This window comes from Rhinatrema bivittatum, chromosome 5, assembly GCF_901001135.1.
Source record: "Rhinatrema bivittatum chromosome 5, aRhiBiv1.1, whole genome shotgun sequence".
NCBI lineage: Eukaryota > Metazoa > Chordata > Amphibia > Gymnophiona > Rhinatrematidae > Rhinatrema > Rhinatrema bivittatum.
The window spans coordinates 337,855,814-337,881,599 of NC_042619.1; the positions used below are offsets into that span (position 1 = coordinate 337,855,814).

The window sequence follows — 25,786 nt, forward strand, 5'->3', positions numbered from 1 at the left end:
GCGTTTCCCGGCCGCTCACCACATCGGGCTAGGAAGTGCTCCTTGCCACCGTAATATAGGCACAGACCTTGAGTGCATCGTAGTCTCCTCTCTTCCTGCAAAATGGGACCTATCTGCAAAGGCTCTACGTCTTGGTTTCCGGGAGAGGCAGAGGAGGAGGGTACCAGTCGGGGAAATGTATGCCCAGAGTTACTGGGTTTACGACCAGATCTCCCTTCCCGAAAACGGTGTTGGATACGGCGGTCCACCCGTCCAGCCAGATCAATCAGGCTGTTCAAGTCATCCGGGAGGGCTCTTGCCGCTAGCTCGTCTTGGAGTCTTGAAGAGATACCTTCCAAGAATATGCCGTGGAGGCTGTCGTTCCCCCAGTCTAGCTTGGCTGCAAGGGTACGGAATTCCACCTCATACTCGGCAAGGGACCGGTTGCCTTGGCGTAGCTGAAGTAACTCTGAGACAGCAGCGGGCCTGCGAGAGGGCTCATCGAAGATATGTTGGAAGGCAGAGACAAACTGTTCTAGATTCCCTAAAAGGGGATCCTTACGCTCCCATAGCGGAGAGGCCCAGGCCAGGGGCTTCCCGTCCAACAAAGAAATAATATAACTGGTCTTAATCTGATCCGTCAAAAACTGGGAAGGCAGCAAATTGAATTGGATGAAACACTGATTTAGGAATCCGCAGCAGTATTTCGCTTCCCCCGAGTACCATGAGGGTGCCGGCAACTGTGTGGGTGTCGCGGATCGAGGGTCGGCCATGACAACTGGCACAGGAGGTACCAATTCAGGTGTACCATCAATCCGATTGGCCAGTCTCTCTACGGTCATCATCAGGACATCCAGGCAGATTTGCTGTTGCTGCAGACGCTGGGCAATTCCGGGGATGGCCTTTAAGCCGGTCACGTCCGCCGGGTCCATGACCTTGCAAATTGTTGGATTCATGGACCCTTGAGCCGGCAGGGACAGATGGAGGTGGCACTGAACAGGAGACCGGATGGATCTTCACCACTGGAAGCCCGAGGTCCTCCCAGGAGGAGCCTGTGAGGACCCGAGCCACTTGGACTTACGTGCGATCTCCTGTGGACCGGTGTCTAAAGAGGAGTTCCAGAGGATCGGGAAGAATAGAGCTGAAGCCAGGAGGCCAACTGGAACTTCACCCGTGGTCCCCCCGAGAGGAGCTCGTGAGGACCCGAGCCGCTTGGACTTAGGAGAGGCCTCCTGGGAGAAAGCCGAAGTCAGAAGCCAGTAGTCTGAAGCCGAGGTCAGAAGACAAAAGCAGCAACTAGTAGCTCTCAACAGAGAGTGAACCTTGTTGCAAGGCGACGTATTGGCCAAGGGTTTAAATATCCCTGCAGCGTCTGACGTCATCCGAGGGCTGCCTTGCTTCTTCCCGCGCTGGCCCCCTTTAAAACTTGAGCTCGCGCACCTAGGGGGCGGGGCCAAGCACATTGGATCGGCGGCGTCTCCCTCACGGAGGGAGCACTGTGGCAGAGGCCAGGATCAGGCCCAGACGAGCGGGAGGCGCTTCAGCGGCCCGAGCTGGCCCGAGGTGAGTGGAGGTTCCGGGGCATGGCCCAGGACCGTAACATAAAAACAATTCCTAGCATTATTTCAAAACCTATTGCTGACATTGTTAATCTTTCTCTAACGAAAGGCCTAGTCTCAAACCAACTTAAGTGCGCAATAGTGAAACCAGTGTTAAAGAAACCCAATTTGGATCCTTCTGATTTATCTAACATTAGGTCTATATCTAATTTACCATGTTTAGCTAAAATTCTTGAAAAAGTAGTCCATAATCAACTCTCAGAACATCTAGAAACGCATAACCTGCTTTTTCCATCGCAACATGGATTCAGAAGATTTTATAGTACCGAAACTCTACTAGGGGCATTAAATAATACCATTTTTCCTGGCGGGTAGCCAGATGGACTCAGAACGAATGGGACAGTATCCGCGTGCCAGCAGTTGGAGACGGATCTGACGTCAGCACGGGGTATATATATCCCCACAGGAAGCGTAGCAACTTAGTAATTTCCGTCTCCAAAGCAGTTTGGAGAGCCTGCACGCTAGCTGAGCGTGCTTTCCAAATCTACTTTTCTTTTTCTTTTTCTACTTACTAAAACTTCTATAGCATCGAGCCCCGCGCTCCTGTGGTGATACCCAGGGGGTCCCTCCCCCAGTTGAGCTTCCCGGGGTGATTTCCGTGGTCCCCCGGAGGTGTAAGTCCTCGGTCCGGCCGAATCGCGGCAGGGACACAGCCCCCGGGCGAGGTTCAGGTGAGGCTTTCGAGGCGCCTCGGTCCCGGCGTGGACGAAGCAGCGGGTGCATATCCTCAAACGTGGCGGTGAAGGTACTTGCCCTCTCCCCCCGCAGCCGGAGACCGCCCGGGTTCCAGCCGGGAAGCGCCGAGGATCAGGTAAGGCGTACATTTCTTCTTTCTGGTCTCCGAGGAGCAGAGGATCGGCGGCGTGGCACGCCGTGGAGGACGCCATTTTGGGGCTTTGTTCAGGTATTGAGCGCCCGTAATAGGCGCGGCTCTATTCCTCCTTGTGCGTATATTGCCTTATTGTTGTGAGCATATGCCACTGAGCGTGTATTGCTAACCGCATATTGCTGAGAGCCTATTGAATGCCATTAAGCGTGTATTGCTAACCGCATATTGCTGAGAGCCTAGTGAATGCCATAGAGCGTGTATTACTGACCGCTTATTGCTGAGAGCCTAGTGAACACCATAGAGCGTGTATTGCTAACTGCATATTGCTGAGTGCATATTGCACACAATTGAGCCATTTTCTTGGCCGCCTATTGCTGTGCACATATTATTATTATTGTGCGCCTCTTGTATTCAGCGCATATTGCTGCCGCATATTGTTGTTATCGTGCGCCTATTGTATTGAGCGCCTATTGCTGCCGCATATTGTTATTATTGTGCGCCTGTTGTATTAAGCGCCTATTGCTGCCGCTTATTGCTATTATTGTGCGCCTGTTGTATTAAGCGCCTATTGCTGCCGCATATTGTTATTATTGTGCGCCTGTTGTATTAAGCGCCTATTGCGGCCGCATATTATTATTATTGTGCGCCTGTTGTATTCAGCGCCTATTGCTGCCGCATATTATTATTATTGCGCGCCTGTTGTATTACGCATTCAGCGCATATTTTTCAATGGATCAGAACGCAGTAGCGTCTTTAGCGGTGGCACCGCCTGCCTCAGGCATTAAAGCCTTTGGCCTCTGCTCTGCATGCCAGCTTAGAGCCACGCGCAGTGAAGAGCCAGACTCCCTATGTGCCCAATGTGAGGAGGCCGTGGGACCCTCAGGCCAGGACCGGTCTCAGCCACGATTTGTTGACAGTTCCCCAGGGGCTACCCCAGATTTAGGGGGCAGTCTCGACCAATCGGGAGTCCCGGGGGATCTTGTACCCCGGAGATTAGAGGCTGCTTTGATTTCCTGGGTGGATCTCTTTAAGGGGATTCATGCTTTTGTACAGATGCAAACGGCTTCCCGTCCAGGCCCTACGGTTCCTGCTGTTCCTGCAGTGACTGCGGCGGCTGCTGCTGCTGCGGTAGCGGCTCCTGCGGATCCTGTTCCTGGACCCTCACGCCCTTATCATGAGCGGGACCTCCCGCCGCTGGACAGTCCGGATCAATCAGACCAGGAGGTCTCACCGGACGAGTCCGAACTTCCGGACGAGGGGGACCTTCCCCCAGGGATTGAGCCATATAGAACCATGAGGCGGTTCTTCCCTAAGGAGGATCTCTCCGACCTGGTGTCTCAGTGTCTGGCGGAATTGGATATTACAGGTCCCAGCGCTTCGGTACCCTCTGCGCAGAACCCCCTGTTGGAAGGTCTTCGTCCTACAGCCCGCTATTTTCCATTCTTACAAGCAGCACAACAACTGATAGATTTAGAATGGGCTGCACCAGCGGCCGCATTCAAAGGGGGTCGGGCCCTGACGAGCATGTACCCATTGGCACCGGCTATCCAGGACCTGCTGGCGTGCCCTCAGGTGGACGCCTTGATTAGCGCTGTGGTCAAGCACACTACCATTCCAGTTGAAGGGGGGACGGCCCTCAGGGAGCCTCATGACCGGCGACTGGACGCCATTCTGAAACAGACCTTTGAGGTGGCAGCTCTATCTTTGCGGATCGCGACCTGCTGCACAGTGGTGACGCGTGCCTGTTTGTCACAGGTTAGAAACAATGCTCCAGCAGCAGACATGGAGTCAGCTCTTTCGTTCCTCACGGATGCTGCATCTGACCTGGTCCGTACAACAGCTAAAGGGATTTCATCCTCCGTAGCTGCCAGGAGGCAGCTCTGGATCCGGAGATGGTCAGCTGATGCGCCTTCCAAGACACGCCTCACCAGATTGCCCTTTAAGGGCTCCTTCCTATTTGGCAGCGACCTTGATAAACTGGCCAGTACATGGGGTGCCTCTCCAATGCCCAGACTGCCGGAAGATCGGTTCAGAAGGGGCCAGCGCGCCTTTCTAAGGCCCTCCAGGGGCAGGAGTTCACAGCGCTTTGTTCCTTACAGGGGTCGCTACCAGGCACCACGTCCTCAGGCCAGGAATCAGTCCTTTCGGACCAAGCAGCGCAAGAGGGGGGCTGGTCCGGGCTCGGGTCCCGGCCGCGCCTCACAATGAGAATTCGCCGATTCATCTGGGGGACGGCGCCATAGGGGGCAGGTTAACCCTCTTCTACCCCAGATGGGTCGAGATCACGTCGGACCAGTGGGTCCTCGCCATTATCCGGGAGGGATATTATCTGGAATTTCATCATCTCCCTCCGGACAAGTTTGTGGAATCTTCATGTCCCATGCACAAGAAGGCAGCATTGGAAGCTACCCTGGCGAGGCTCCTGTCCTTGAAAGCCATCATCCCAGTACCTGCCTGGGAAGTGAATTCTGGACACTATTCCATTTATTTCATGGTACCCAAGAAAGGGGGTACCTTTCGGCCTGTCCTGGACCTCAAGTCAGTCAATCGATACTTACGGGTACCGAGGTTTCGCATGGAAACTCTGCGCTCCGTCAAGGCCGCAGTACAGCCCAGAGAATTCCTCACGGCATTAGACCTGTCAGAGGCATACCTGCATATCCCGATCCATCCGGATCATCAGCGCTACCTGCGCTTCAAGGTTCTGGGACGCCACTTCCAGTTTCGGGCTCTGCCCTTCGGGTTGGCCACATCACCACGGACATTCACCAAGGTGGTCGTAGTGGTAGCAGCGGCACTCCGGCCCGAAGGAATTCTGGTCCATCCCTACCTAGACGACTGGCTGATCAGGGCGAAATCTCGAGAGGAGAGCGTTCGGACAACCGACAGAGTGATCGCCCTTCTGGAAAGCTTGGTCTGGGTAATCAACCTCAGCAAGAGCTGCCTACAGCCTTCCCAGTCCCTGGAATACCTGGGAGTATAGTTCGACACCCGGGCAGACACAATCAGTCTCACTACCAAGAGAAAGTTGAAACTTCAGCAGCGTATCCAGTATTTGATGGGAGCCTGTCGGCCCATAGCCTGGGATTATCTGCAGGTTCTTGGTCTCATGGCATCCACCCTGGAAGGTGGTGCCTTGGGCGAGGGCCCATATGAGACCTCTGCAACACTCCCTGCTCTCTCGCTGGAGCCCCCGTCTACAGGACTATTCCACGTACCTTCCTCTGCCAGCCAGAGTGCGGACCCAGTTGCGGTGGTGGTTGCAGTCCAACCACATGAGCAGATGGTCGAAGATGTCCTCACCCACGTGGACCTTGCTCACCACAGATGCCAGCCTGAGCGGCTGGGGAGCACACTGCGAAGAACTCACCGCACAAGGGCGGTGGAACAGAGAAGAGTCAGCGTGGAACATCAACCGTCTAGAGGCCCGGGCAGTCCGATTGGCATGCCTTCGATTTGCTCACAGACTGAAGAACAGAGCAGTCAGAGTGATGTCCGACAACGCCACCACGGTGGTATACATCAATCGTCAGGGCGGAACCAGAAGCCGACAAGTATCTCTGGAGATCGCCCCACTGATGACTTGGGCAGAGGCGAACCTTCAGGACATCTCCGCCGTCCACATTGTGGGAAGGACAATACCACAGCAGACTTCTTCAGCAGAGAAAGCCTAAATCCGGGAGAGTGGCAGCTGTCACCCACAGCCTTCCAGATGATTGTGGATCACTGGGGGATTCCGGACATGGATTTACTGGCGGACAAGTCCAATGCTCAAGTACCCAGATACTTCAGCCGCAAGCACGACCCGTTCTCACACGGAATCGATGCCCTGGTCCAGCCGTGGCCTCCAGGGACTCTGCTATACGCCTTTCCTCCGTGGCCGCTGCTGGGCGCCATCATCCACAAGATTCAGAAACACCGGGGCCTAGTTCTTCTAGTGGCACCAGACTGGCCAAGAAGACCCTGGTACGCGGACATGAGAAGACTACAGGCAGGGGAGCCTCTTCCCCTGCCTCCTCTCCGGGACCTTCTACGTCAAGGTCCCATCCTCCACGAGGATCCAGCTCAATTCTCTCTTACAGTCTGGCCATTGAGAGGGCTAGACTGAGGAAAAGAGGTTACTCGGAGCCCGTGATTGATACACTCCTCCGAGCTCGCAAGTTTTCCACATCCCTCACCTACGTTCGCATCTGGAGAGTATTTGAAGCATGGTGCGACACTCACGGCACCAATCCACATGCGACCACAATCCCTATTGTGTTGGGATTTCCTGCAGGATGGACTTCAGAAGGGTCTCTCCCTCAGCTCCATCAAAGTTCAGGTGGCTGCGCTGTCTTGCTATGGTCCCAGGAGGGATGGCAAGACCATCGCCAAGCACCCAGATGTTTCTCGTTTCCTGCAAGGAGTCAAGCATATTCGTCCGCCACTAAAGTGGCCTGTGCCCTTATGGAACCTCAATCTTGTTTTGGACTTCCTCGCGGGATCCACCTTCAGACCCCTTCGGGGACTGTCTCTCCATTCTCTAACGAAGATGGTGTTCTTGCTGGCTGTATGTTCAGCACGCCGCATCTCAGAGCTACAAGCACTGTCCTGCCGTGATCCCTTTCTCAGAATCACTCCTGAGGCTATCCATCTTCGCACTGTTCCCTCCTTTCTACCGAAAGTGGTTTCACAGTTTCATCTTAACCAAACCATATCCTTGCCTACCACGGCGGGTTTGAAGAAATCTGAAGAAGGGCGTTTATTACGCCATCTCGACATTGGCAGATTGCTGCCCAGATATCTGGAAGTGACACAAGACCTACGAAAGACGGACCATCTGTTCGTCCTGCACAGTGGGAAGAAGCAAGGTGAAGCGGCCTCGCGGCCCACCATCGCCCGCTGGATTAAAGAAGTTATCAGAGCAGCTTACGTAGAGGCTGGGAAGTCTCCGCCTCTACAGGTCAAGGCTCATTCTACCAGAGCACAAGCGGCATCCTGGGCGGAATCCAGGATGCTGTCGCCTGCAGAAATCTGTAAAGCGGCGACATGGTCCTCCCTCCATACCTTTTCCAGGTTCTACCGTCTGGATGTCCAGGCCAGGGAGGACTCAGCTTTTGCGAGGGCGGTATTACATGGTCCTCAGGCAGCCTCCCGCCCAGGCTGGGAGTAAAGTTTTTGTACATCCCATTCGTTCTGAGTCCATCTGGCTACACACCAGGAAATGTTGAGATTACTACCTGATAATCTCCTTTTCCTTAGTGTAGACAGATGGACTCAGCATCCCGCCCAGCTGCCTGTGTACATGGGTTTCACCGATGCAAGGTAAGCCATGTCATCTATGTCTATAAGAGCGTACACTCTACCAGGTGTCAACGCCTTCCGGTTGGGAATGCTGGCGGTCTCCAGCTACTATCAATCGGTCAGGGGAATCCTGTTTCACTTTTCACTGAGCGTCAGTACACACACCCATAACAGCTTTTGCAAGGAAGATTACTAAGTTGCTACGCTTCCTGTGGGGATATATATACCCCGTGCTGACGTCAGATCCGTCTCCAACTGCTGGCACGCGGATACTGTCCCATTCGTTCTGAGTCCATCTGTCTACACTAAGGAAAAGGAGATTATCAGGTAGTAATCTCAACATTAAGAAGAACAGATAATGGCCAAACCTATTTTTTTGATGATGCTGGATATTTCTTCAGCATTCGACACAGTAAACCATTCTACCTTGCTAGAACCCTGTACATAGGTTCTGAACAGTTCGCTATCGCAATTTAACTAGACATGTTTATTCTTTGTAACCTCCTCTAAGTTCCTTTATGCCCCTTTTGTTATCTGTTTGTTTCAATGTAAACCGCCCATCGAGGCGTCAGTTTTATTTCCTTGTAAACCGGTGTGATATGTATACTATACAGGAACATCGGTATATAAAAATTAAAAATAAATAGATAGGATTTAAAACTAAAAATAGATAGATAGGATTTAAACCAGGATAATATGATTTCTTGTAGTCCGATTTCATTCAGTCTATCTGGAAAATAGATCATTTAAAATTAAGATTAATAATGCTGAATCTGATATTTTTAATTTTCATTATGGGGTCCCTCAAGGATCTTAACTCTCTGCTATGCAAACTTTTATCTGGTCTTAATCTTACATATTTTATCCCAGGACAAGCAGGATGCTAGTCCTCACATATGGGTGACGTCACTCACCGAGCCCTAATGCGGGAAAACTTCTGGCAAAGTTTCTAGAAGCTTTTAACTGGCAGCCTGGGGCTACTGAGCATGCCCGGCATGCCATGATATTCCCTGCCACAGGGGTCTCACTTCAGTCTTCTTTTTTCCACGCTGCCATCGACATCGCGGTCACAGGAGCCCTGTGAGGTTTTCCTCACAACTTGACAGAGAAAGTCAACATTTTATTTACCAAATTTGCCCCATTTCGGGTCTCATACGGTTTGTCACCGGCTGGTGACAAACAATTTAACTTTCGCAAAAAAAATTCAGCGTTTTTTCCATCGACGGACATCGAGTCAAAATGTCATCAGGCTTCAAAAAGTGCCCAGCCTGCAACCGAACAATGTCCATAACGGACCCGCATATCGAATGTGTTCGGTGCCTTGGAGGACAGCATGACATCGCTGCCTGTTCAAAATGCCAGGAGATGACGGCAAAAGGCAGAAAACTCCACCAAGAAAAAATGGCACAGATTTTTCAAATCCAATCGGGGCCTTCACAGACAACTTCTACAAAATCATCACCGGTAGGCCTTACAAAAAAGATCCTGATCAAGAAAAGGCTTCCGGAGGGTTCGGGGGATGCCTCTTCTTCAACACCCTCCACGTCATCGACAAGGTCGGTATCCGAACCACGATCGAAGCACAAGCACCGACGGCATTGATCTATTCCGCTGCTTCCGCCGCCGGATGAACCGATCGCTAAAAGGCAAAAGTCTTCCTCAACTACGGTTCCATCGGTTCCAGAATCGATACCGTCGATATCACAGCAAGTATCGACTTCGATTACTGACTTGACTGTGTTAATTAGACAAATAGTCACCGATGCCTTACAGCACCAAATTCCGGCGTCATCGCCGATGCCGACGACCGTGTCGATGACGGCGGGATCGCCGATGTTAACCACTCCTTCGATACCGGCTTCACAGCCGATGCCGGCGACTCCGCCGATGATGCCGACATCTCAGTCGATGCCGGCATATACGCCGATGCCAGCGATGTCTTCATCGATTCTGCTGATGACTTCTTCGATGACGGATCCGGTTCAAACATATATACCATCGGTACCTTTCATTCCCGATGCCTTCGATGCCAACCAGACCTATACCATCGATGATTCCAATCTCGATGTTTACCTTCACTACTTCGATGCCACCGGTTATACAATCGATGTCTCTCTACACCATGGCACCGTCCAAACCACCTTTGCCAAGAAGAACATCTTCCACACAAAAGTCATCGGGGAAATTTAAACATTCTTCACTGAAGCCTTCTCCCACAGTTCCAGACACTTCTAGTTCTGAAGCACATTTACACAGCATCCTCACTAAGAGATATCAGGACCTTCTGGCTTCTTTGCCCATGATGCCTGGGCAAGAAGAAGAGGAGCAAGAGACTTCACCGGACCCACAAGATCCCTTGCAAGGCCCTTCTGGAATACCTCCACCTCAAAGGCCTGAGCCTCCTCAATATCCAATACCAACTTCTGATACTTGGTCAGATACAGAATCTGAGCCCTCATCAGAAGATTTCATGTCCGAGGCCTCTCCACCTCAAGCCAAAAAACAGTCACCTCCAGAGGACCTTTCATTTTCATCCTTCATTCAAGAAATGTCTGAGTCCATACCCTTCCAACTCCAGGCTGAAAAGGATGAGAGGCAACAGACGCTAGAAATTTTACAGTTTGTAGATCCTCCTAAGCACAATCTGGCCATCCCGGTACACGAAGTGCTATTACAGCTGCAGCAGAGGATTTGGGAACATCCATGTACAACCCCTGCTGTAAATAAGAGGGTAGACTCTACCTATCTTGTTCAAGCGGCCCCAGGATTTGAGAAACCTCAACTTCCTCACAATTCCCTTGTGGTGGAATCTGCTCAGAAAAAATCTCGCAGAACCAGAACTCATGCCTCAATCCCTCCAGGAAAGGACAGTAGATTTTTAGATCAGATGGGAAGGAAAATCTACCAAGAAGCCATGCTCAACTCCAAAATTGCTGCATATCAGCTTTACATGACGCAACACCAGAGAAATCTCTGGAAGCAGATTGAAGAGTTTCTACCCTCTCTGCCTCAACAACACCAGGAGGCAGCACAAATCATAATCCAAAAGGGCTTGGATGCAGGGAAGCATGAGGTAAGGGCAGCCTACGATGCTTTTGAAACATCCTCTAGAACAGCAGCATCTGGCATCAGTGCCAGAAGGTGGGCCTGGCTAAAGGCTTCTGATTTACGCCCTGAAGTCCAGGACAAATTGATAGACCTTCCCTGTCAGGGAGATAATTTGTTTGGCACCAAAGTGCAGGATGCTGTCGCCCAACTTCGAGAGCACTCAGAGATGCTAAAACAACTCTCCATGCTGCCTCATGACCCTGCAACCCACACAAGTCGCAGACCACCGCGTAGAGAAGCAAAACGTCCCTTCTATCGCCCAAAGAGGTACTATCCTCCCGCTTCTAGGCCAAGACCTCCAAGGTCTCAACAAAGACCACAACAAAGACAACAACGGTCTGCGAGGCCCCAACCAGCTCCTCAAACAGGATCTACCTCGGGCTTTTGAAACAAATTTCAGAGCACAAGGCCAATATTCCAATCCCTATGCCACCTTGCCAGTTGGAGGGAGAATATCCCATTTCTACAAGGAATGGACAACAATAACAACCGATCATTGGGTCCTGTCCATAATTCATCAAAGCTACCGCCTAGACTTTGCATCTCTCCCTCAGGAGATTCCACCACAAAACTCCCATCTCAATCACATACCTCAATTACGAACAGAATTATCCGCTCTTCTGCAAGCAAAAGCCGTGGAACAAGTACCACACAGAAGGGCAGAGGATTCTATTCCCGGTATTTCCTCATTCCAAAGAAAACCGGAGGCCTACGTCCCATTCTAGATCTCAGAAATCTCAACAAATTCTTAAAAAAAGAAAAGTTCAGGATGGTTTCACTAGGCACCATGCTTCCACTTCTACAAAAGGGAGATTGGCTTTTTGCTTTGGATCTTCAAGATGCTTACACACACATTCCTATATTCCCGCCTCATCGCAAGTATCTGCGATTCACAGTAGGACATCAGCATTTCCAATACCGAGTGTTACCATTCGGCCTAGCTTCAGCTCCCAGAGTATTCACCAAATGCCTGGCAGTGATAGCAGCACACTTACACAAACAAGGTGTTCATGTTTTTCCTTATCTCGACAATTGGCTCATCAAAAGTCAATCACAAGGAGCAATAACCTCACTGAATTACACCATAGCTATACTTCACAAACTGGGATTCCTCATCAATTATCAGAAATCCCACATGAACCCTTCTCATCTACTCCAATTCATAGGAGCAGAATTAAACACAGACATTGCACAGGCTTTTCTACCAGAAGATCGTGCAGTCACACTATCCCTGTTGGCACACTCAATTTCCATGCAACAACAAGCGACAGCTCATCAGTTTCTTACCTTACTAGGCCACATGGCCTCCACAGTTCATGTCACTCCTATGGCACGGCTCGCCATGAGAGTAACCCAGCCCTTGGAACTCCGGCCTGCTATATGCGTATCCTCCAATACCGCTTATAACGAAAACTCTAGTGAAGCTACAACAAGACAAGGGGACCATGATACTCATAGCCCCATACTGGCCTCGACAAGTATAGTTTCCCACACTGCTAGACCTTTCAGTCAGGGATCCAATACGCCTGGGAGTAGCTCCCAATCTCATAACTCAGGATCAGGGTCGGTTGCACCATCCCAACCTTCAATCCCTATCCCTGACGGCATGGATGTTGAAAGCTTAATCCTACAACCACTCAATCTTTCAACAAATGTTTCTCAAGTGCTTATAGCTTCACGAAAACCTTCCACTAGAAAGAATTATTCTTTCAAATGGAAAAGGTTCACTTTGTGGTGCAGACAAAACCATATTGATCCTTTCACTTGCCCCACTACTTCTCTTCTAGACTATTTGTACCATCTTTCAGACTCTGGTCTTCAAACTTCATCAATCAGAGTACATTTGAGTGCAATCTCAGCTTATCATAACAAGATGGGAGATGCACCTATATCCACACAACCTCTTGTCAATAGGTTTATGAAAGGTCTAACTCACCTTAAACCACCAATTCGGCCACCAGTCACAGATTGGGACCTCAATTTGGTCTTAACAAGACTCATGCGTTCTCCTTTCGAACCCATAGATTCTTGCGATCTAAAATTTCTCACATGGAAGACTATCTTCCTCATAGCCATCACATCAGCTAGAAGGGTTAGTGAGTTACAAGCACTTGTCACGTATGAACCTTATACAAAGTTTCTCGATGACAGAGTGGTTCTCCGTACACACCCAAAATTCCTTCCTAAGGTAGTTACGGAGTTCCACTTAAATCAAACCATAGTTCTACCCAGATTCTTTCCAAGGCCTCACTCTCACCAAGGAGAAAGAGCTTTGCACACTTTGGACTGCAAACGTGCGTTGTCTTTTTATCTGAATCGCACTACGTCCCTGAGAAAATCCAATCAGCTTTTTGTCTCTTATGATCCAAATAAGCCGGGTAAAGCAGTGGGTAAGCATACTCTATCCAACTGGTTAGCAGATTGCATACAGTTTTGCTATGAAAAAGCAGGCCTTCCTCTCTAAGGGCGAGTTAAGGCACATTCAGTTCGTCAATGTCAACTTCAGTAGCACATTTTCGTTCAGTGCCAATCATTGACATATGTAAAGCAGCAACATGGAGTTCCCTTCACACCTTTGCAGCTCATTACTGTCTGGATAAACAAGGACGACAAGATTCAGCCTATGGACAATCTGTCTTAAAGAACTTGTTTCCAGTTTGATCCCAACTCCTTCTACAACCAACCTGCTGTGATCTTTGGCTGCCTCATTTCCTCAACAACGCATTACTGCTAACTACATGGACAATGACTCTGCCTCTAGCTTGCTAATCACCCATATGTGAGGACTAGCATCCTGCTTGTCCTGATATAAAGCAAAATTGCTTACCTTGTAATAGGTGTTATCCCAGGACAGCAGGATGTAGTCCTCACAGAACCCACCCGCCACCCCGCGGAGTTGGGCCTCAGACTTTTATTATTTTAATTTGCTAACGCTTATTGCTACATACCAGACTGAAGTGAGACCCCTGTGGCAGGGAATATCATGGCATGCCGGGCATGCTCAGTAGCCCCAGGCTGCCAGTTAAAAGCTTCTAGAAACTTTGCCAGAAGTTTTCCCGCATTAGGGCTCCGTGAGTGACGTCACCCATATGTGAGGACTACATCCTGCTGTCCTGAGATAACACCTATTACAAGGTAAGCAATTTTGCTTTATCTATGCTGATGATGTGCAGATTTTAATCCCTATTGAAAACTCTACTGATTCCACTTTAAAAATTTGGGATATTTATTTAGTTGCTTTTAAAAAAAAGTGTTATCTGAAATGAATTTAGCACTTAATGACAATAAAACGGAATTTTATACATCTGCCCAAAATTAAGTCCATTGAAAGAACTTGAAATACTGGAAGCTGCAAAAGTTTATCCTATCACTCTGGATGTTCGAGATCTGGGAATAATATTAGATTGTGAAGTTAGCTTCAAGAAATGGATAAATAAAACAGTTAAAGATGGATATTTTAAAATGAATATTTTAAAGATAGTAAAACATCTTTTATACCCCAATGATTTTAGGACAATTTTATAAGCATTGATTTTTACTAAATTAGACTTTTGCAACACTCTTCTACTTGGCCTTCCTGCTAGCACTACGCGACTGCTATAGCTTTTGCAGAATTCTGCCGTAAGGGTATTAACTAATACAAAGAAATTTGATCACATCATCCCTGTACTGAAAGAGCTTCATTGGCTCCCTATGGAATATAGATCACAATACAAAGCACTTACATTAATACATAAATCCCTGTACAACGAGAAGTTTGTTTGGTTAAATGCAGCGCTACACTTTCATGTACCAGCACGAGTAACCAGATCTGCGAACACTGGGCTACTACCAATTCCGACAATAAAATCAGCTCATATGATCACTGTACGAGAGAGCGCTTTATCTATTGCCGGACCCAACTTATGGAATACTTGACCACCACAGTTGAGGATGGAAACGGATATCAGAGTTTTTAAAAAAGGAGTCAAAACCTGGCTTTTTAACCAAGCTTTTAACAACAAGGATTGTCTATGTTGTGTCTCTTATCATAATTTTTAGTGGTACACTTTGTATATTTTTTAGGATGTGTTTTGATCCATAGTTTTATTTTTATTTTAGCTTTTGGTGAGACAGATATGTTGTAGATTTTATATTTTAAATGAATTTGTTTTATATGTTATTTCCCTTTTTATGTAAATGTAATAACCTACATTTGATTTATGATGTAAACCGACTGATATGTACTGACATGAATGCAGGTATACAAAAATCATTAAATACTTCGTGGTGCCCAAGAAAGAAGGCACATTCTGGCCCATACTCAATTTGAAGAGGGTCAACAGGTCTCTTCGGGTCCCTTGGTTCCGAATGGAGACCCTATGGTCGGTAATTGCTTCGGTGCACAAAGGGGAATTCCTAGTTTCGCTGGATATGACCAAGGCATACTTGCACATCAGAATCCGGGACGACCACCAGAAGTACCTGAGGTTTACAATCCTGGGGGATCATTTTCAGTTTTGCGCTCTGCCCTTCAGGCTCGTCACAGCACCCAGGATGGTTGTAGTGGCAGCGGGGCTCTGGAAGGCGAGATTCTTGGTTCATCCTTATCTGGACGACTGGCTGATTCGAGCGAAGTCGGAGTCCCTCTGTTGCTCCACGGTGCAGTGGGTTCTCCAACTCTTGAGGTCACTAGGTTTGATAGTCAATCAGGCCAAGAGCCACCTGGTTCCCTCCCAGTCCTTGGAGTTCCTGGAGCCCTGTTCGACACATGTTTAGGCAAGGTTTTCCTCACCAAGGAGTGGATCATCAAGCTGCAGGGGCAAGTTCGTGCCTTGTTGGCCAAGCGTCTTCCCAGGGTTTGGGATTACTTGCAGGTCCTAGACTCCATGTCTTCCACCTTAGAGCTAGTCCCATGGGCCTTTGCTCATATAAGAACATAAGAAAATGCCATACTGGGTCAGACCAAGGGTCCATCAAGCTCAGCATCCTGTTTCCAACAGTGGCCAATCCAAGCCATAAGAACCTGGCAAGTACCCAAAAACTAAGTCTATTCCATGTAACCATTGCTAATGGCAGTGGCTATTCTCTAAGTGAACTTAATAGCAGGTAATGGACTTCTCCTCCAAGAACTTATCCAATCCTTTTTTAAACACAGCTATACTAACTGCACGAACCACATTCTCTGGCAACGAATTCCAGAGTTTAATTGTGCGTTGAGTAAAAAAGAACTTTCTCCGATTAGTTTTAAATGTGCCCCATGCTAACTTCATGGAGTGCCCCCTAGTCTTTCTACTATCCGAAAGAGTAAATAACCGATTCACATCTACCCGTTCTAGACCTCTCATGATTTTAAACACCTCTATCATATCCCCCCTCAGTCGTCTCTTCTCCAAGCTAAAAAGTCCTAACCTCTTTAGTCTTTCCTCATAGGGGAGTTGTTCCATTCCCCTTATCATTTTGGTAGCCCTTCTCTGTACCTTCTCCATCGCAATTATATCTTTTTTGAGATGCGGCGACCAGAATTGTACACAGTATTCAAGGTGCGGTCTCACCATGGAGCGATACAGAGGCATTATGACATTTTCCGTTTTATTCATCATTCCTTTTCTAATAATTCCCAACATTCTGTTTGCTTTTTTGACTGCTGCAGCACACTGCACCGACGATTTCAATGTGTTATCCACTATGACACCTAGATCTCTTTCTTGGGTTGTAGCACCTAATATGGAACCCAACATTGTGTAATTATAGCATGGGTTATTTTTCCCTATATGCATCACCTTGCACTTATCCACATTAAATTTCATCTGCCATTTGGATGCCCAATTTTCCAGTCTCACAAGGTCTTCCTGCAATTTATCACAATCTGCTTGTGATTTAACTACTCTGAACAATTTTGTGTCATCTGCAAATTTGATTATCTCACTTGTCGTATTTCTTTCCAGATCATTTATAAATATATTGAACAGTAAGGGTCCCAATACAGATCCCTGAGGTACTCCACTGTCCACTCCCTTCCACTGAGAAAATTGCCCATTCAGTCCTACTCTCTGTTTCCTGTCTTTTAGCCAGTTTGCAATCCACGAAAGGACATGTTTATTAACTCCTTCAAAAAAGTGAAGCAGATTTGTGAGGCAAGACTTGCCCTGGGTAAAGCAATGCTGACTTTGTTCCATTAAACCATGTCTTTCTATATGTTCTGTGATTTTGATGTTTAGAACACTTTCCACTATTTTTCCTGGCACTGAAGTCAGGCTAACCGGTCTGTAGTTTCCCGGATCACCCCTGGAGCCCTTTTTAAATATTGGCGTTACATTTGCTATCCTCCAGTCTTCCAAGTTGGATGTAGTTTCCCGGATCACCCCTGGAGCCCTTTTTAAATATTGGTGTTACATTTGCTATCCTCCAGTCTTCAGGTACAATGGATGATTTTAATGATAAGTTACAAGTTACAAATTTTTACTAAATTTTAATGATAAGTTACAAATTTTTATGAGACCTTTTCAGTCAGCATTGCTTTCCCGTTGGAACCAGTGTCTGAGCAATTTCATCTTCCGCTTCCTCTTACAGAATCTGCACACTCCAGCCTCGATTGGTGGCTCCTCTCGGACAGTTAACGCCGGGGTGTGGACTTGGAGATTCCCTCTTGGACAGTGGTCACCACCGATGTCAGTCTCTCCGGCTGGGGAGCAGTTTGTCAGGGAAGAGCGGTGCAGGGCCAATGGACAGTGAAGGAATCCTTGTGGTCAATCAATCATTTGGAGCTCAGAGCAGTTTGATTGGTGCTACAGGCACTTCTTCCAGTTCTGCAGGGGAAATCGGTCAGGGTCCTGTCCGACAATGCGACAGTAGTGCCTATATCAATTGCCAAGGTGGGACCAAGAGTCGGCCGTGGCGATCGAGACCTGGGAGTTGATCAGCTAGGCAGAACAGCACCTAATCAGAATTGCAGCCTCTCACATTGCCGGGGTCGACAACATGCAAGCCAATTTCTTCGGTCGTCACCGACTCGATCCTGGGGAGTGGGAGCTCTCTGATGAAGCCTTCCACCTCATAAGCGACAGGTGGCCCAGACTGAGTATGGACTTGATGATGATGTTTCAAAATACCAAAGCCCCACAGTTCTTCAGTCGGCACCGGGAACCAGGAGCAGAGGGGATGGAAGCCCTAGTTCTCTCCTGGCCAAGGAACGTCCTGCTGTACGTGTACGTGGCCTTTGCTCGGCAGGGTGCTGCGGCGCATAGAAGCTCATCCGGGAGAGGCGATCCTGGTAATTCCCGGAATGGCCGAGGCTTCAGTGGTTTGCGGATCTAGTCAGGGGTGGACAGACCCCTTAGGTTTCTTGTGCTCCCAAATCTTCTACGTCAGGGGCCCATTTTGTTTGGAAGAGGCAAATCGCTTTTGTCTAGCGGCATGGCTTTTAAGAGGGAACAACTAAAGAGTAAAGATTATTCGGATACAGTGGTGGCTACTCTTTTGCAGCCTATGTAAGGGTGTGGGGAATCTTTGAGTCTTGGTGCGTGGAGCCTACTCGAGCCTTGGTGGCAGATATCTTGGCCTTCTTACAAGCCGGCTTGGCTAAAGGTTTATTTTGTAGCTCTCTAAGGGTACAGGTAGTGGCTCTCAGTTGATTCCTTGGTAAGATATGAGATGTAGCCTTGGCTGCACATCCGCACATGGTGCGTTTTCTCTGGGGGGCAATCCGGAATCCATGTCCTTCGTGGAGCCTGAATATGGCTCTCAAAGCTCTGTGTGGGGCGCCTTTTGAGCCTCTGAAGAGGGCAACGTTAAAAGATCTTACTTTCAAAGTGGTTTTTCTTGTGGCTATTTCTTCAGCATGGCGAGTATTGGAGCTTCAGGCTTTGTCCTGCAGGGAGCCCTTCTTAAGGATTATGGATATGGGAGTCTCTTTGTATCCTCCTTTCATTTGAATCAGTCGGTTGAACTCCTTTTCCAGACTTGGACTGCTCTGATCCCTAGTCTAGAGACCTGAGGAAGCTGGACGTAAGGCGGGTTCTGTTACGTTACTTGGAAGTTACAAATAGCTTCCACCTGTTGGACTATCTTTTTGTGCTGTGGAGTGGCCCCAGAAGGGGGCATAAGGCGTCCAGGGTTACAATCACCCGCTGGTTGAAAGAGGCTATTGGTTCAGCGTACTTGGTTCACGGCCATCTGGTTCCGGTCAGTCTTTGGGCGCATTCTACCTGGTTGAGGCGGCTTTGTGGGCTTAGTGTCATCAAGTTTTGCCGCAAAATATTTGTAGGGTGGATAATTGGAAGTCTTTGCACACCTTTGCCAGGCATTATCGGTTGGATGTCCAGGTCCCAGATGCCTGGGTTTTGCCCAATTTTCCTTTAGGTCGGCTTACATCTGTAAAGGCTGTCCGGTCCTGGAAGGATGGAGGGCACATTTGGTTTGGTCTTAGTTTGCTTCGTGGGCAAAGTGTCAACTGGAGTTGCCGCAAGAAATTTGTCAGTAGCTACCTAGAAGTGGTTGCACACTTTTGCTAGACATTATTGTTTGGATGTCCGAGCCCCAGAGACTACGGGCTTTGAGAGTGTTCTTTGAGCAGGACTCTTCCAATCCCACCCTATTTTGGGAAGCTTGGGTTCATCCCAGAAGTCTGGACTGATCTGGGTGTGAACAGTAAAGTAAAACTTTGGCTCTTACCTGCTAAATTTTGTTCCTGGAATTGGATGAAGGGACTGCAACTCTTAAGCAGTGCAAAACAATGGATGTTCCCTGTACATACCTGGATCAGTCCAGATTCCTTGGTTATGCATACCTGCCAACCACGGATCAGTCCAGAGTCCTGCCTGGATATGGGGAGGAGTTCGCTCGTGCTTCTGTCATGCTGATGTATATAGGCTGTAGAGCTGGTGAAGATTTCAGGTTTGTTCTCCTGGTTTTGAGTTATTAAACGAGAGTTATGAAAGAAAAAGGTTTTCTTTCAAAGAGGGGTTTTTACCCTTTTTCCCCCCTGCTTATCTGTGTGACTTTTTTGCATTTCATTAGAATCTTGGCTTGGGTACAGGTCAATATTCTGGGACTGCAGGTTGCACTCCGGGTTATATGCCAGTGCCAGTGAAACTTTCTCTATCTCCATCTGCTGGAAGGGTGGCATAATCCCAGCAGTCTGGACTGATCTGTGGTATTCCAGGAATGAAAATTAGCAGGTAAAAACCAATTTTCCCATTTTCTTTTTTCTGAATTCACAACCATCTATTCCTTCCTCTGTTGCAGTGGATGAAGAAGATGAATACGAATGTGTCAGTGTCCTAAATTCGCATACCCAGGATGTGAAAAATGTTGTCTGGCATCCAAATCAAGAGGTAAGACCACTCCCTAATAGCTAGAAGAGAAGAAGGAGGGAGGCCTCAGCTGAGAGGCAAGAGGAAGAGCACCAGACACATTACATCAGCCTTTATAGATCACTCTAGACCAGGTTACTATACAATATATTACATATAAGTATAATGAATCCCTGACCGGAAGAGCTTACAGTCTTCATGAATACCAGAGGCAGGGAGAGAAAGTGATTTACCCAAAATCACAAATAGTATTGGTACTAGATGCACTGGTTCCCAATCCGTTTTCTAACCATTAGACCACATGCTGTCTCATGACACTTTCTCCCTATAAATGACCTGTAGACCACGAGATAAGAGATTGAGAGATGAAACAATTCCTTTGAAAGTTAGCAATATTGGTGCCAGGGAGCCTTGGTGCTTAATATGAGATGGGATTTGTTTTCCTCTTTTGCTGACTTAACATGTTTTGTGTTGCCCTTCAGTTATTGGCATCTGCTAGTTATGACGACACAGTTAAGCTATACCGGGAGGAGGAGGATGACTGGGTTTGCTGTGCCACCTTGGAAGGCCATGAATCCACTGTCTGGAGTCTGGCATTTGACAAAAGTGGGGAACGATTGGCGACATGCAGTGATGACAAGACCGTGCGCATCTGGTGTCAATACAAGCCGGGAAATGAGCATGGTAAGAGGTGGGATCATGGGATCTCCGTGTGACTCATATCTCACCTTTCTGCTGTCTACAGGATCTCGAAGTCAGGCAGGGTGAGACATTGCTTAGACTCAACTGGGAGACTCCAGGATGAAGGGACTGCAACTCTTAAGCAGTGCAAAGCAATGGATGTTCCCTGTACGTACCTGGATCAGTCCAGATTCCTTGGTTATGCATACCTGCCAACAGAGAGAGTTTTTCTGACACTGCCACCTGCCACCTGCCACCTGCAGTTCCTCAGTATTTCTTTGTCTCCAGCAGATGGCAGAGGCTGTGAAATCTGCAGTTCTTGATTTTTTTTTTTCTAGAACTGTGGTATCTTGAGCCTTCCTCCAGGGGGGGTGGGGGTTCTTTTTGGATTTACTTCAGGATTCCTTGCGAGTCCTACCCTGTCCAGTTGAAGCAGATGGGCCAGGGGTTTTACCCTTTTGTGTGCCCGTCTGTGTGCCCGTGGGGTGTACATCTGGTTGTCCAGATGCCTTCCCTCACGAGGCCGGCCAGGCGGCTGCAGGCTCCAAGGGTTTTTTTTATTTTCAGTTCTCCCTCTCCCTGTCCCTGAGCCTGCCTGTTTTCTTTTATTCCAGGCTGTAAGTCTCAGTGTCTGTTACTGGGTAAAGGTTTTTGAAGAAAAAAAAAAAGACAGGCAAAAACAGGCAGCAGCACAGTGGTGCGAGCGACTTCCATCTCAGTTTGCCTGTAAGATCGGCTCGCTTCGGGGGTGGACTGCGGATTTAGTTAGTTTTCAACAGTTATTCCCTCTTCTGATCCCCATCATGGCCTGTGGTGCCACATGCAGAGTATGTGGTTCGGCGCGCTCGCAGCTCAATCAAGCAGGTCTCTCTGTGCATCTTCTCTGAGGGGCGGGGAGGGTTCCCCCACCCACGAAGCGTCGTCATAGCTCGGGTGTTTACGGTTTGAATGTCTTCCAGGGCCCTGTCCTAGGTGCTTGTTCTTCTTCCTCCGAGGGAACGACGGTGAGGGAACGACGGCCATCTTGGATTTTTTGGCTGCTGTTCCTGTGCTGCTGGGGAGCATGAGGGAGGGTCCTCCATCTTTGTCCCCGGTCCAACTTGGCTGTTGGTCGGGGGGGGGGGGTGCTGGGAACCATGGTTTTGCCTGTTCTTGATGTTAGCCCTAAGTGGGCTGGGTCAGTAAGGATATTTTCTCCAGAATTCATGTTATTACTTCATGAAGCCTTTTTTGCCAGTCAACAGCCCTCTCGTGCACTGCCTATGTTGAGGTGCTTGCAGACACAACCTGGTGGTGCAACTGGGGCTGCTCCTATTCAGTGCTCCATCGGGTAGCTTATCTGGGGCTGGTTGTACTCCAGACTCAGATGAGCAGGCCTGCAATATCCGTGGCTCACGGATATTGCGGACTCCCAGAGACCGTGGAGGAGCCTGACCAGGGCACGCCGGGGGTCCAGTTGATCCCACTCTAGGGGATGATCTGGGGATCTTTACTCCAGGAACTGAGGACCCAAAGGAGGACCGCTTGTTTAAAATTGAGGAATTGGAGGTATTGCTCCCATTAGTCTTTCAAGTGTTAGGAATTAAGAGACCCCAGGGTGATATGGATTCAGAAGGGGCGGACCCGGTCCTTGAGGGGTGAAGGGTCCCCCAGCCTCATTCCCATTCCATAAGTCTGTTAGGAAGTTGGTAGATGCAGAGAGGGGAACGCCTGATGCTGGTCTGAAGGTTGCTAGGACCATGGGGAAGCTTTATATGCTTCTAGAGGAGGACTTGGAATGTTTTGCGATCCCAAAGGTCAATGCGGCGGTGTCCGCAGTGACTAAGAGAACTACTGTTCCAGTAATTGGTTCCACGGCGTTGAACGATATGCAAGATCGCAAATTAGAAGTACACCTCAAGCGGATTTTTTAAGTCTCAGCCTTGGGGTTACGTGCAGCGATTTGTTCAAGCTTCATGCAGCATGCATGCCTCCGCTGGGTGCAGTGTCCTGGGCAGAAACCAAGATGCTGTCACCCGCCGAGATCTGTCAGGCAGCGACATGGTCCTCCATTCACACCTTCTTGAGGTTCTACTGCCTGGATGTCCAGGCCCAGGAGGACACAGCATTTGCAAGGACAGTACTAAGTGGGCCATGGGCAGCCTCCCACCCGGTTCGGGAGTAGGTTTTGTACATCCCATTGGTCCTGAGTCCATCTGCTACACGTTAGGAAATGGAGAAATTACTTACCTGATAATTTTGTTTTCCTTAGTGTAGACAGATGGACTCAGTATCCCGCCCACGGCTGCCTTAGAATACGGAAACCTCAAGTGACAATCCCCGAGAGCAAGACGAGCACAGGTAAACCACGCTTTACCCCTAGTTAAGATGCCCATAATTACCGGGTGTCGGCATTTCTCGGTTGAGTGCACTGGCGGTCTCCAGCTAGAATTCACGTCAACCAGATCAAGTTAATCAAGTTATTCAAACAGACATATATCCACATTTGCTTTTCGAGGAGAATACTGAAGAGCAGAGCTTCCTGCATGGGTATATGAGGTGCTGACGTCAGATTGAAATCTGACTCCGTCTCCAACTGCTATCAGGAGCACACTGTACCCATTGGTATAGTGTCACAACCCCTGTTAACCTCCAGTCATGCCTGCGTACCTCAATAAGCCCCACCCTGCCTCCCATGTACAGACCGCCCCCCCTCTGTAAAAAACTAGAGATGCCTACCTTTATGTAACCATAGTTATCGACCTACTGAGATGTTCAATCAAATCGCCCTGTTAAGCCATTTGAATCAATTCAGTTTCATTGTTCACCACTGCTAAAATGTAATTGTACTAACTGTTGATTTGCATAACGTAATTGTACTAAGTGTTGATTTGCTTCCTCCATGTAAAATAGTAAAACACGCTCGTCGTACTATTTCTCCATGCCAACATGTAAACCGATGTAATGTACCCCAACGAATGTCGGTATACAAAAGCAAATAAATAAAAATTGGTCCTGAGTCCAAGGTCTGTGATGCCTGTGTGAGAGGTGGCAACAAATCAACCTTCTGGAACTCAGAGCCATGAGGTTAGTTCTCATTGCCTTCCTGCATGGATTGCCATGCTTTATATCAACAAATGTGGTGTGGGGTGGAAGATAGGCTCCTACCCACTGGGTCATGAGAAATCAAGATTTGGTATTGGGCCATAGCCCACACTGCATTCTAGCTCTATACTAAGGAAAACGAAATTATCAGGTAAGTAATTTCTCCAGTTGCCTTTTCAGGAAATTCTAGTTCCTCTGCTAAAATAGCCTGAAGTGAAAGTATCCGAGCTCTTGGAGAACCTAGGCTTCGTCATCAGTTATTGAAAATCCCATCCGAATCCAATATGCCTTTTGCAGTTTATAGTAATCATAATTAACCCTACAAAGACAGAGAACTACCTAAGAACATAAGAAATTGCCATGCTGGGACAGACCAAGGGTCCATCAAGCCCAGCATCCTGTTTCCAACAGAGGCCAAAAACCAGGCCACAAGAACCTGGCAATTACCCAAACACTAAGAAGAACCCATGCTACTGATGCAATTAATAGCAGTGGCTATTCCCTAAGGGGTAGATTTTCAGAGCCCTGCTCGCCTAAATCCGCCCAAAACCGGGCGGATTTAGGCGAGCAGGGCCCTGCGCGCCGGGAAGCCTATTTTACATAGGCCTCCCGGCGCGCGCAGAGCCCCGGGACTCGCGTACGTCCCGGGGGTTTCGGAGGGGGGCGTGTCGGGGGCGTGTCGGGGGGGCGGGCCCGGTCGACGCGGCGTTTCGGGGGCGTGTCGGCCGCGTTTTGGGGGCGGGTACGGGGCGTGGCCACGGCCCGGGGGCGTGGCCGCGCCCTCCGTACCCGCCCCCAGGTCGCGGCCCGGCGCGCAGCAGGCCCGCTGGCGCGCGGGGATTTACGTCTCCCTCCGGGAGGCGTAAATCCCCCGACAAAGGTAAGGGGGGGGTGTAGACAGGGCCGGGTGGGTGGGTTAGGTAGGGGAAGGGAGGGTAAGGTGAGGGGAGGGCAAAGGAAAGTTCCCTCCGAGGCCGCTCCGATTTCGGAGCGGCCTTGGAGGGAACGGGGGGAGGCAGCGCGGCTCGGCGCGCGCAGGCTATACAAAATCGATAGCCTTGCGCGCGCCGATCCCGGATTTTAGTGGATACGCGCGGCTCCGCGCGTATCTACTAAAATCCAGCGTACTTTTGCTTGAGTCTGATGCGCAAGCAAAAGTAGGCTGTTCGCGCGCCTCTTAAAATCTACCCCTAAGTATAATTGATTAATACCAGAGTGTTTGACCTCATGCAGGCAATTTACACAGTGTACAGCAGCTGGACTGTCACAACTCAGTATTTTGTCAAGATACTGGGGTATATTGCATCCATGGTGCATATTTTACCACTTGCAAGACTATGTATTTATTTATTTATTTATTTAACATTTTTATATACCGGGATTCATACAAGATATTGCAAGGCAATTATTAAACTCACAGTGGAGCCAATTGTCCAACACACTCTGACACAGAATCCAGATAACCAGGAAATTCAAATGATCTCTAAAATGGTGGCTGGCCAGGGTCAACTTGAGTACAGGATGACCTTTTCAAACAGGACCTCATTAGCAAGCCTAACTACAGCTGCAACACCCTAAGGGTGGGACGCGCATATCTTGGGATTGTACTTGCAAGGTCTGTGATGCCTGTATGAGAGGTGGCAACAAATCAGCCTTCTGGAACTCAGAGCCATGACGTTAGTTCTCATTGCCTTCCTGCATGGATTGCCATGCTTTATATCAACAAACGTGGGGTGGCATAACCCAGGGGTGGCATAACCCAGGAGTCTGGACTGATCCGGTACATACACCGGATCAGTCCAGACTCCTGGGTTATGCCTCCGCACCAGCAGGTGGAAACAGAGCAAAACTTGACAAGCTCCACTATATATACCAGGGTGCCACCCTCAGCCTGTCAGTATTTCTCTGTT

General features: G+C 48.8%; 1 protein-coding gene across 2 annotated transcripts in view; it reads left to right on the forward strand.

Annotated features, from left to right (window-relative positions):
• CIAO1 (cytosolic iron-sulfur assembly component 1) overlaps nucleotides 1-25,786 on the forward strand; it is a 172,027-nt gene that overhangs the window by 112,904 nt on the left and 33,337 nt on the right. For both annotated transcript variants that reach the window (XM_029604459.1, XM_029604458.1), the window contains exons 5-6: nucleotides 20,044-20,132; nucleotides 20,594-20,795. In XM_029604459.1, the coding sequence (XP_029460319.1) occupies nucleotides 20,044-20,132; nucleotides 20,594-20,795 (291 nt within the window). The remainder of the gene's footprint in view (nucleotides 1-20,043; nucleotides 20,133-20,593; nucleotides 20,796-25,786) is intronic.